The sequence below is a fragment of the Puma concolor genome, chromosome C1, assembly GCF_028749965.1.
Source record: "Puma concolor isolate L17-30 chromosome C1, mPumCon1.1.hap2, whole genome shotgun sequence".
In the NCBI taxonomy this organism is placed as follows: Eukaryota; Metazoa; Chordata; class Mammalia; order Carnivora; family Felidae; genus Puma; species Puma concolor.
Window position 1 is genome coordinate 85,731,971 of NC_141674.1, and position 13,087 is coordinate 85,745,057.

At 41.7% G+C, this 13,087-nt stretch overlaps 1 protein-coding gene across 4 annotated transcripts in view; it reads left to right on the forward strand.

Annotated features, from left to right (window-relative positions):
• The first annotated feature begins 1,254 nt into the window (after nucleotides 1-1,254).
• The window catches only part of SLC35A3 (solute carrier family 35 member A3), a 56,544-nt gene continuing 44,711 nt past the window's right edge, over nucleotides 1,255-13,087 (forward strand). Inside the window, exons 1-2 of one of the 4 annotated variants that reach the window (XM_086717676.1) lie at nucleotides 1,558-1,696; nucleotides 3,820-3,988. Coding sequence is in view for 1 of the 4 variants with exons in the window: in XM_086717673.1 (XP_086573799.1) it covers nucleotides 1,287-1,421 (135 nt within the window). In the remaining 3 variants the exon portion in view is untranslated. The other 3 variants (XM_086717673.1, XM_086717678.1, XM_086717677.1) reach the window with 3 other exon arrangements.

Sequence of the window (13,087 nt, forward strand, 5' to 3'; positions counted from 1 at the left end):
GGACAGAGAGAGACAGAGCATGAACGGGGGAGGGGCAGAGAGAGAGGGAGACACAGAACCGGAAACAGGCTCCAGGCTCCGAGCCATCAGCCCAGAGCCTGACGCGGGGCTCGAACTCACGGACCGCGAGATCGTGACCTGGCTGAAGTCGGACGCTTAACCGACTGCGCCACCCAGGCGCCCCTAAACTTCTATCTCCTTAAAAAAATATCTAATATATATTTCACCATCCAGGGATTTTCTCAAGGTCATAGTATAGAAAAATTTAAAGTCATTTCTTTTCCTTTTTTTCTCTTTTGTTTAAAGTTTTATTTATTATTATTTTTAAGGTTTATTCATTTTTCAGAGACAGAGAGAGAGCATGAGGGAGGGAAGGGCAGCGAGAGAGGGAGACACAGAATGTGAAGCAGGCTCCAGGCTCTGAGCTGTCAGCACAGAGCCCGACAAGGGGCTCAAACTCACAGACCCTGAGATCATGACTTGAGCTGAAGTCAGATAGTTAACTGACTCAGCCACCCAGGCACCCCTAAAGTTTTATTTATTTTTTTAAAGTAATCTTTACACCCCTTGTGGGTCTTGAACTCACCACCCACAGATTAAGAGTCGCATGCTCCTCCAACTGAGCCAGCCCCAAGCCAGTTATTTTTCTAACACAGTTACTTAATTTTTTCTGTTCTCTCCCTGTCTCTATGGAGGTAGTTTTAATCATGCGCAACACAAACAGATGCAGGCTTAATTTATCCAGGCATTGTGTTAAGAGGAAAGGGATAGTCCTGCCCTACTCTTTGATGACCAAACTGGATGTAGAATATTAATTCCAGCCTGTTCATTATCAGAATGGGCTGCTGTGGCTGGACGGTTTCCAACAAAGATATCAGAAGGACTTTAAAAGCTAGTGTTGTGTGAGGGATCCGTGAAGCCAGGAAGGGGTTAGTCCCCTAGGACTCTGAGATCCTCCGGACCCATTTGTCTTTTGTTGCTGTTGTTTCTTCCCCTCTCCTGGTTAATAGCACTAGGCGCATTGCTGGCGCCGCTTTGGGCTGTCCCCAGACTCAAGGTATCAGCCAGGGTGGGAGAAGGTGGTCATTTCCAAGTCGAGAAGACTTCTTCCAGGCTCCTGGGTGGCAGACTGCTCCAGAGCTAATCTCGTTTTCAGTGACAGCCACAACTATTTCTACGGCCGGGTTTCCTGGATCCGCCTCCCCACGCCCTCTCGGGGTCCTTTGCCCCAAAGGACTTTGCCTTTCCTTTCCCAGTTGGACACCTGGCACCCTCCACAACCGGACATGCCTGCAGAAGCCCGCGGGCGGGAGCCGCTCCATCTGACTCTTCCACCCGGGACACATCCAGCAGGAGGCAATGCCCGAGGTGGCGACGCGACAGTGAAGCCTGCACCGGGAGCTGCCCGCCGAGCTGCCCAGGTGCCTCGCTTTCGGGACAGAGCGGGCAAGTGCCAAGCTGGGGCCGCCGGAGCCGAGCCGGGAACTGCGTTTGCCCGGGCCGAGGCGGAAGCCGGAGCATTTGGGGGACGGGACCGCGGGAACCCGGAAACACCCGGGCCGCACCAGCTGGCGGCGGCGAAGGCGGCAGGAGCCGGCAAGCTCTGCGCGTCGGGGGTCGCGGGGGACCCAGCGGGGCTCCGGGCGGGGCTGAGCCGCCGCCCGGGGTGCGCGCAGCCGGCCGAGCTGCGCAGGAGGTGAGCGTGGCGCGCTCCTGGAGGGCGGCGGGCGCAGAGCAGCCGGCTGCTGCGGCGGCCGGCCGGGGCGCGAGAGGCTGCCGGCGGGGGGCTGGGGGCCGGGGGCCGGGAGCAGCTCCGGGAGGAGGAGGAGGGGGAAAAGGTGTGCGGGGGCGCTGATGGAAAGTCCGAGTGAAGGGGACCGTGTCGAACTCAGCAAGGGTGGGAGCGGGTGAAGTGACGCGTTGTACCTCCGAGGGAAGACGTGCGGAATGTGCTGGGTGGAGGAGGGAAAAGGGCCCGAGGAAAGGGGTGTGTCAAGCGGCTGAAAACGGCGCTGTGAGCCTCAGAGCCCGGGGCGTGCGGAGCCAGGTGGCCCGTGGGCCCGGTTGGCGGTCATTCCTTCAGTGAACGAACCTTGGGCTCCTGCTCCGAGTGTAGCCCTGTGGTAGGCGCTGATCCACCAGACCAGGACCCTGCGCTCAAGAAGCTGCAGGGACTTCAGGAAATGGAAGTGCTGTCCTTGGTAAGGGTAGTACATAGGCAAGGGCTGTCCGAAGCTGGGTGAGATTAATATCAGAACAGGTTTTGTGTGTGTGTGTGTGTGTGTGTGTGTGTGTGCGCGCGCGCGCATGTTGGGGGAGGGTTCTGAGTGTCGAGGAAGGTAAGATGTGAACATTTATTTAAACCAACTAAACACCTCTCGGGAATGCTGGTTCACAGGAGTTAAAGAATGATATTAGATGTAATGGGCCAAAAAAAAAAAAAAAATAAAATAAATGTAATAGGCCTTGCTTAGCAAACCACTTACACTTCATTACTTTATAGTGGAAAAGACTGAATCTTTTATTATGGCCTATTACATGCAGTATTTGAAAGTGGAATCAGAGTTTTTGGTTTTCCGTCAGCATTCAGCTTGGATAGTTAAAGATGAAATGTAGTTTCTCACTTGGTGCTCTTATTTTCATTGGTAAAACTCGGGTTGTTTCCTTTAAGGTAATGACTTTTTAAGCTTACATTTCTGGTCCTAACATTTCCTCCCAAGTATAGATTCTACTTTTTTCAGCATTTCAATTTGCTTCTCCCCTTTTTCATTCCCACTCCCTGTGTGCGAAATGTGGTGCTTCTGCCCTCTTACTTGCCCTATAGCAGTGACTTCCAAACTGAACTTGCTTCCCTCAATCTGCTCCTCTTCCAGTCACTCCCTTCCATACTGCTTCTTAAAGATGGGGAGCTTATGCAGTCCCTGGTTACTTCCCTCAGAAATATTCCGTGACCCTCTATTGGCTCCCAAACAAATGTAAAATGATTTAGGGTGGCATTCAAACCCTTCAAAATTGGAGCTGTTCATAGCTCCACTCAGATCGATATGCCCTTTTCATTTTTTAAAATTACTGTATCCCACATAATTCTATTTTTTAGCAAAACCACAGTACTTGCTTGGAAATGTTATTTCTGAACACGGTCTATGCCTACCTGCCTTGGTCTTTGCTTGTATCCTTTATTTTACAAGGAAGGTCTTCCTTACCATCTTTGTAGAAATTCTACTTATTCTTTTTTTTTTTTTTTAATTTTTTTTTCAACGTTTATTTATTTTTGGGACAGAGAGAGAGAGAGCATGAATGGGCGAGGGGCAGAGAGAGAGGGAGACACAGAATCGGAAACAGGCTCCAGGCTCTGAGCCTTCAGCCCAGAGCCCGACGCGGGGCTCGAACTCACGGACCGCGAGATCGTGACCTGGCTGAAGTCGGACGCTCAACCGACTGCGCCTCCCAGGCGCCCCTCTACTTATTCTTTAATGCCACCTTCTTTTAAAAAATATTTCTTATTAAGATATAATTGACATGTTACATTATTATTAATTTCAGGTGTACAACATAAGGATTTGATGTTTGTATATATTGCAAAATGATCACCACAATAAGTCTAGTTAAAGTTCATTACCACACATAATTACACATTCTTTTCTTCTGATAAGAACTTTTAAGATCTACTCTCTTAGCAACTTCCAAATATATAATACAGTATTATTAACTGTAGTCACCATGCTGTACAATATCCCCAGGACTGACTTATTTTATTTATAACTGGAAGTTGACACCTCCTTTAAAAAAAATTTTTTTTAATGTCTATTTATTTTCTAGAAAGAGAGAGCAAGCAGGGGAGGGATCAGAGAGAGAGGGAGACACAGAATCAGAAGCAGGCTCCAGGCTCTGAGCTGTCAGCACAGAGCCCGACGTAGGGCTTGAACCCACAAAGGGCGAGACTGTGACCTGAGCTGAAGTTGGATGCTTAACCAACTGAGCCACCCAGGTGCCCCTATACCTCCTTCTTATAAAGCTTTTTGAAGTCTACTATTAGTCCACAGTATTTTCTTTCTTTCTTTCTTTCTTTCTTTCTTTCTTTCTTTCTTTCTTTCTTTCTTTCTTTCTTTCTTTCAGGTTTAATTTTGAGAGAGAGAGCAAGGGTGGGGTAAGGGCAGAGAAAGAAGGGGACAGAGGATCTGAAACAAGCTCTGAGCTAACAGCAGCCAGCCCAGTGCAGGGTTTGAACTCAGGAACCATGAGATCATGACCTGAGCAGAAGCTGGATGCTCAACCAACTGAACCACCCAGGTGCCCCCAAAATATTCTTTTTCTCTCGTGTGCTGAGCTTTGTAATTTTATACTTGTTAAATTTGTACTTTACTATGATTATTTGGGGAATTTATTTATACTATCTCAAAGATTTATTACTAGGGTCAAACATGGAACAGAAAAGCAATTTCAGGGGTACCAGGGTAGCTCAGTCAGTTAAGCGTCTGGTTGTCGATTTCAGCTTGGGTCATGATCTCCATGTTCATGGGTTTGAGCACCACATCAGGCTCCCCCCCCCGCCCCGCCCCTCCCTTGCGCACAGGCTGTTTCTCTCAAAATATATACTTAAAAAAAACAACTTAAAAAAGAAGCAATTTCAAATATAATATTATTAATAAAAATCTGAAATAAGGTTATACCAAAACACAAGAATTAATCCTTGTCTCTAGGATTACTTGTATCACAATTTGTATCAAGTTGTTCAGCTTCAGCTTACAGGGCTTTAGCAAAAGGGCAGTTTTTGTTCTTAGTGATTCCAAATTGGAACAGTGGGAGAAAATTGAAAATGTCAGTTTGGAGAGTCAGCCAGATATTGAAGGAAATTAGAAGAATTCAGGGTCCAGTCCGGTTTATAGGTAGGTAACAAAACCTCAAAGACATTGAACAGGACTAGTATCTGATATCCACAATACTGTGCTACCGAAATACAATTTCTTTTTCTCTACAGTATCTCTGTTTCTGCAAAGATAAACACAGTGAGACTCATTTGTTTGCAAAATAGTCTGGTTTCATGAAGCTTGGTCTGATTAGTTAGGTAAGAATAGGGATTAACCATCAAGTCTGCTTTGCTGGAACTTTTCAGAAGGAGTCTCAGAGTGGACTTTTAAAAGCTTCTCGGGGCGCCTGGGTGGCGCAGTCGGTTAAGCGTCCGACTTCAGCCAGGTCACGATCTCGCGGTCCGAGAGTTCGAGCCCCGCGTCGGGCTCTGGGCTGATGGCTCAGAGCCTGGAGCCTGTTTCCGATTCTGTGTCTCCCTCTCTCTCTGCCCCTCCCCCGTTCATGCTCTGTCTCTCTCTGTCCCAAAAATAAAAATTAAAAAAAAAAGTTGAAAAAAAATAAAATAAAAGCTTCTCAAGGCTGGGAAGCCAAGCCAAGGACTCGCCATTAGACTTTGCCAGCAGTACCTTTAGAATTGAGTGAATTCCTCTCTTCTGTCTTCTAGAGGTTTCCAAGAGATCTTGAGGTTCTTGGGCCTGCTAGGAATTGACCTTCCTTACTCCCCTGGTGAGTTTAAGAACCCTGAAAGCAAGATACCAACTGGCTTTATTGTTTGTTTTTTGAAGGGACTTTATTGGCTCTATAAAGTCAATCTTAGTTCCTTAAAGCTGTCTGGTCATATCTAATATTACACCCATCCTTCTCAAATATGACATTCCAGTCAAAACTTGGGCAGTATATACAGCCTGTGTTTCCAATTGTGTCTTGTTACTGGAGAACAGATTCTTATTCAACTTACGCAAATAACTATGTTGTCATAAATTAAAAATACTATGAGTTTCTGAATTCTGGAGGAACTAGGTAAGAAGAAAAAGATAAATGTTTCAATTCTGTTTACAAAGGTACCCTTTACCAAATTGATGTAAATTATAGAAAGCTTGAGAGAAAAGGTTTCCTTAACTCTTTTATACAAAATGTTAAAGAACCAGTAATGTTTCAAACAAAAACTCATAAAAATTATAATCATCCTCATCTTTTTATTCCATCCCATTTAATTAATTCTTGTTTTGCTTGATCTTGGATTAGTAGTTTATGAATCTATCAGTTTTTTTCCATGGAGTTCTGGAAATTCTTCCCCAGTCCAATGGTATGATCTTAAAGTTATCAGAAACCTGTATTCTAGAGTACTTGTGAGAATCCTTTCCATGAATCTTTGAGGACAAGCATTTTTGGATTGTAGCAGCTTGTAAAAGCTTTCATGAAAGCATCAGTGTAAAAAAAAGAACTATCTGTAACTGACAAGTCTTAAAATGGCCATTGTTAAAGATCTGAGGAGAGTTCATTTTAATATAGTTGACAAGGATATTTGGTTATTTCTGTGACACATATTTTAAGATGATAACTGAAATTATGACTGATAGCATTATACCAGGATAAATCAGATTTTTAAGGAACTTCATACAATTTCTGGAACCATATTAATAACATTTATCCATACAGATATAACCTAAGAAGGTTAAATATCACTTCTTATTTGGCAATATTTTCTTTATGTATATATATATATTTTTTTTAAGTTTTTTTTTAATTAATTTATTTTGATAGAGAGCATAAACTGACGGGGTGGGGGGGGGGTGGTCTGAGAGAAGGAGGGACAGAATCCCAAGCAGCCTCTGGGCCATCAGCGCACAGCCCAATGCAGGGCTTGAACTCACAAACTGTGAGATCATCATGATTTGGAAGCTTAACCAACTAAGCCACCCAGGCGTCCCTGACAATGTTTTCTATATAATTTAACATATCAAATACACCTCATTAGTTTGACATCTTTCTTTTTATAAGGAGAGAGAATATATCTTTTGAGCTGTTTCAGGGACCCTCTGGAACAAATCAAAGTTCTAGCTCAAAAAGACTTCATTTAGAACTTGATTTTTGGGAATTTTGCCAAACATATTAAGTTAAAGAAAAAAATTTTTAACGTTTATTTATTTTTGAGAGAGACAGAGTGCAAGCAGGGGGGTGGGGGGGGGGCAGAGAGAGACAGAATCTGAAGTAGGCTTCAGGCTCTGAGCTGTCAGCACAGAGCTGGATGCAGGGCTTGAACTCATGGACCATGAGATCATGACCTGAGCCAAAGTCGGATGCTTAACTGACTGAGGAACCCAGGCACCCCCAAACATATTAAGTTTTAAAATACATGATTAAATGGGATCATAGGTCCTATGAAACAATACTTCGTTATCCATTTAACCAAAGTGACAAACACATTGAAGGCAAATACTGAAAGTTACATAGTTATATATATTTATATATATTTATATATAATAAATATAAATGAACTCTTTTTTTTTTTTTTTTACGTTTTTATTTTATTATTTTTTTTTTTTTTTATTTTATTTTTGGGACAGAGAGAGACAGAGCATGAACGGGGGAGGGGCAGAGAGAGAGGGAGACACAGAATCGGAAACAGGCTCCAGGCTCCGAGCCATCAGCCCAGAGCCCGACGCGGGGCTCGAACTCACGGACCGCGAGATCGTGACCTGGCTGAAGTCGGACGCTTAACCGACTGCGCCACCCAGGCGCCCCATAAATGAACTCTTTTAATAGAAAAGACTCTGTTTTCTTAAGTAATCAAAGACCCGATAAAGAAAATGGGAAGTACAGGAAGTTATTTTGATAAAACATAGGATCTTTGTTTTCTAGGCAGATTACATAAAAGGTAAAGGAAAACTTTTCACAATCTTATCAAGAGCAGACCCATAGTCCAAGAAAGCTTTGCTCTTTTAGAAGAGACAAGACTCAATTCTAGTTTTGCATCAATGTACTTTAGATATTAAGGCTCGTTTTTTATAACCTTATAATTAACGCACTCAATTTTAGCCATCATGACCATTTGAAATAAGTATCTCCTCTACTCTCTTCCCAGCTTTCTATATCCGTCTGGTTTTTGTCTTTTATTCTGCTCTTTCTCATTCTAGAACAACGAATTATTCTATTTTAGGGCAAAATTACTCTTTTTTTTCCTTTAGCAAAAACATATCTCCATATCATATTTTTTTCATACCAAAACACATCTTACTTTCCTTGTATATACTAAGTCCCCCCACCTTCTTCCTAGTATTTTAATTACATATATTAATTAGAATTCTTAACCTTAATTCTAGTGAAAACTAGGAAGTAATTGTGAAGTGTTTGTCATACACCAACATTCTGTACATTGGCAAATTTATGAATACTTCATTTCCTCATTTCTAGAGCTATATGCTTCTTCATGGTATAATTTTTTCATTGTTTTTCAACGTGGTACAAAACATGTTTGCGAACAGACCCAAATACCCCCGGTTGCTTTTTAATAAGAGGCAAAAAGTAGGTTAACTTACATTCAGTTATTAATGTTTCACCATTTTGCCTTATGTGGGATGATATACATATTCAGTGAATATTCATCATTTCACTTGACTTAGCAAAACTCTAAGGCTGTAAGTTACCAAAGATATTTGGTAAACTTTCAAGCAGACATATTATAAAAAAAAATTGTTGAAAAGTTCACTTATGAATTTTTATATTTTTTAACTTTTTTACATTAAACTTACAGTTATTTAATTTGGTTGTTTTAAATAAATATGTTTAAATTATTCATGAAAATTTCATGAGATGGCAACTAGCCATCTTATTAAATTACTTTTCCTGCTGACCAATTTTGTAACACAGAGATAACATATGCTTATTTGACTAGTAAACCCAGGTAGAAAAGCTGTATGTCTATTATATTTAATGCTGACAACTCTGGAGATATATCCATTTTTTGTTTGGCTGGTTTGTTGGGTTTTTTTTGGGTTTTTTTTGCTTTTTTGAACTAATTCAACAATATTCTTATTTGCCAAAGATTAACTGAGTCATGTGAACTTAAAATTTGAGTTAGTTTCTGTATTTCTAAATTAATATAGCACTTCTTTTTCTTTAATTCAGTTAAATTGAGCTCTTTTACAAATTAATTTTGGCAAGACCATCCAAAGGTAGAAAAATGTCACACATCTAAAACCTACAGAAAAACACAAATAGAGATCTTACAGCTTTTCTTTTAAATTCTTAAATTATTGTACCATGTGTCAGGTACAATAATATAAAACTCTCTAGTTTGTAAAAGAACAGTTGGATCCAAATTGTGTTTATGGCAGATGGAAGAAGATAAGGTTACCTGCTCAGATGGCTAAAGCTTTTTACAATATTTGTTGAGAAGACTTTGAAGATTATTCATTTGCCCAGTTTCCAAATAGCTCCATTTCCCTTTTCAGCATCAGGTAGTTGCTTCTGGGTAGTTGTCTCTGACTGCAGCTGCTTCAAGTTCAAGTGACAGTAGGCATCTGAGGGCTGAAGTGGGAAGGGAGAAGTCTTGCAGGTGGACAGAGGGATGGAGGAAGTAGGGGCCTGAAGAATTCAGGGAACTGAATGGAAGATCTGAAGGTGGCGAAAAAAGGAAGGAGGAGCGGAAACCATGGGAAGGGAGAGAGGTCTTAGAGGAACAAGTTTGGGAAGATGTTAGGTTCCCCAAAGAAGCCAGTGAAGTTCCAGATTATCCTCAGCAAAATCATGCCAACAAGAGGGAGGTGGACAGAGTTGGCAGAGCATATGGTCAGCAGGGGTTCAAGAAGAGGCTTCAGTTGACTGTAAAGTTCCCATGGGAGGAACAGGATGAAATAGAACAAGAGCGGCCTTAAAAAACAAAAAACTCCCATCAGGGTCTGAATATCAGCTTCCAGTTAGACCAACTTTTGACCAGAGAGCTCCTTTAAAAAATCCCTTCAAGGGGCGCCTGGGTGGCTCAGTTGGTTAAGCGGCCGACTTCAGCTCAGGTCATGATCTCGCGCTCCGTGAGTTTGAGCCCCGCGTCGGCTCTGTGCTGACAGCTCGGAGCCTGGAGCCTGTTTCAGATTCTGTGTCTCCCTCTCTCTGACCCTCCCCTGTTCATGCTCTGTCTCTCCCTGTCTCAAAAATAAATAAAACGTTTAAAAAAAATTTTTAAAAATAAAAAATCCTTTCAAATATCTCATTATCTATCAGGTTTCAGCTGGGATAAACAGTAAATATTCCTGGCAGTATTGAACTCCTTTAAAAATATTTTTTTCCGGGGCGCCTGGGTGACTCAGTCGGTTAAACGTCCGACTTCAGCTCGGGTCACGATCTCGCGGTCCATGAGTTCGAGCCCCAAATCGGGCTCTGGGCTGATGGCTCGGAGCCTGGAGCCTGCTTTGGATTCTGTGTCCTCTCTCTCTGTGCCCCTCTCCTGTTCATGCTCTGTCTCTCACTCTCTCTCAAAAATAAACATTAAAAATAATTAAAAATAAATAAATTTTTTTTCTTTTTTTTTTTAAACCAAGGGTATACCTATCAAGTGACTCAAAACCAAAACCAATACCATTTATAACTTAATGCAAGAGACATCCCCAAAGAAGGTAGAAAAGTTGCAGCCCTCCAGAACCACTCCCAAAGATAGCCAAAAGAAAGAGACAACACGTCACCACCTCATCCTACCTCCCCCCCCCCCCCCCCACAGCTGGCAGCAGTCCGTAGGATGCTAGTTTCCAATGGGATGTGACCCACATTTCTGTCCAGCTCCTATTCTATATTCTGTATTCTTATATTCTTATTCCATATTCTTCTGGCTCCTAACCTGATGGTTGAGCCACTTACACACTCAAGAACCAATAACCAGCATGCCCCAGGCAAGCAGAAAGCCAAGCCAAATTCTCAGGGCACAAAATGAGGCAAATAGTAAAGTAATAGCTGTACCTTGGGAGACAAGGATCAGTAACCAATGGGTACCCCAAACCAAATTCCCAAGACTGTTAATTCAGAGAACTAATATTTACAAGTGTTTTTCTTCTGCTAATCTGAATTTGGAAAGGAAGGGACAGTGAAATTTCACCTTCCTCTCTGGACTGGGCATTACTGACAAATCAAGGAGAGCTGGTTTTGTAAGATTTCTTACCGTTTCTGGCTTCTGCCAGTTCTTCCGGGGTCCATCTGTAAGCTCTAGAGTGAGCGGGGTGTCTCAGCAATCCCATCCTTTGCCACCAGGGGACATATAGGGGAGGAAAATAATTTTCCCTCTGATATTCTGAGTTCCTAGCTAAGACCCTTACAATAAAAGATTAACAGGAGAAAAACAGTTTATTAACATGTGTTCTCCATGTATACAAGGTATACATACACACTCAGGGAAAATTAGAAACTCATAGAAATAGCTTTAGCATTCAGGATTAAATACCATTTTAAGAGGGAAAAGAAAAGGGACATGTAGGTTTCATAGGGGAGAGTAAGTGATTTTTAGGAAAGATGAATGGGCCCTTAGAAGAACAGATTGGAGGTAAGATAGTTTGTGACAAGGTTTATCTGGGTGTGGTGTTAATTTCTAATCTGCTCTCCTATAGTGACTCAATCCTCCCTGGTTGATGAAACTCCTTTGGGGAGGGGATTTATGACAACTGAGTTCCTTTTAGAGGATTTGTTTTTAGGCAGATAAGGGAGGTTTGGGGAAAGCCTCCCCTGCTTTTGCTGTTAAAAATTGTTAAATGCCCAGGGGCACCTGGGTGGCTCAGTCAGTTAAGCATCTGACTCTTGATTTCTGCTCAGGTCATAATTTCACAGTTTCATGGATTTGAGCCCTGCATCAGGAACACTGTCAGTGCAGACCTGCTTGGGATTCTCTGTATCTCTCTCTCCACCTCTCCCCAACTCTCAATCTCTGTCTCAAAAATAAATAAATGAACAAACATTAAAAAATCTTTTTTCTAAGTACCTACAACTGAAAACAGCCAATATGCTAAAGTGGCATGTTTTTGGGGTGGCATGTTCTGTTTCCTTTCATCCCCATTGTATAGATGAGAATATTAAAGGTCAGACAGGTCAAATAATTGACCGTAGGGTCTACACACACTATTTACACTGTCTCAGTTATATTTGAAATGGTTATAATTTGTATCCTCAGATGTGCCTTTCACTCAGTAGGAACTCAATATGATGAATGCATGACTGGATAAACATTAGAACCAACTCAGTTGGTTAAAGCCCAATCTTATTCAGTAGCTGTGAAGTGCAACTTTTGAACTTCTTTCCTTCTGAAAGTTTTAGAGAAGGAACTTTCTATTTGATATTAATCTGGAATTTTTGTGCATGTTTAGGAAACTACAAAAAAATTAAGAGTAAATTCATGATCTGTCTGGGTAACTGAAATCAAACCAACAATTACTAATGTCATTGAACATCTCCATTTGAATATTATCAAACCAGCAGTTAATATTTTTATTCATGTGTATGAATTTATTATTAAAGTTCGGATCAATGTGAATTGGTAGTGTAACATTAGATTTCGACCCTCTAAACAGCAAGCATATTCTAAGTATATTCAACTTGTCTCCTTTAATGAAAGAGTGTAGTGCTGTGGTTATATATTTTTAGTGGATTTTTAAGTGTCTTTGCTATGTAGATTTGAGAGTGTTTGGTATACAATATGAGAGTTTTTACTTTATAAGCTTGAATGTTACCCGGCTTCTCTATCTAAATTGGCTACTCAGAATTCTTGTTAGTGTATCATTTTTTATTTTTATTTTTTTATTTATTATTTTTTTTATTATATGAAATTTATTGTCAAATTGGTTTCCATACAACACCCAGTGCTCATCCCAAAAGGTGCCCTCCTCAATACCCATCACCCACCCTCCCCTCCCTCCCACCCCCCATCAACCCTCAGTTTGTTCTCAGTTTTTAACAGTCTCTTATGCTTTGGCTCTCTCCCACTCTAACCTCTTTTTTTTTTCCTTCCCTTCCCCCATGGGTTTCTGTTAAGTTTCTCAGGATCCACATAAGAGTGAAACCATATGGTATCAGTCTTTCTCTGTATGGCTTATTTCACTTAGCATCACACTCTCCAGTTCCATCCACGTTGCTACAAAAGGCCATATTTCATTCTTTCTCATTGCCACGTAGTATTCCATTGTGTATATAAACCACAATTTCTTTATCCATTCATCAGTTGATGGACATTTAGGCTCTTTCCATAATTTGGCTATTGTTGAGAGTGCTGCTATAAACATTGGGGTACAAGTGCCCCTATGCATCA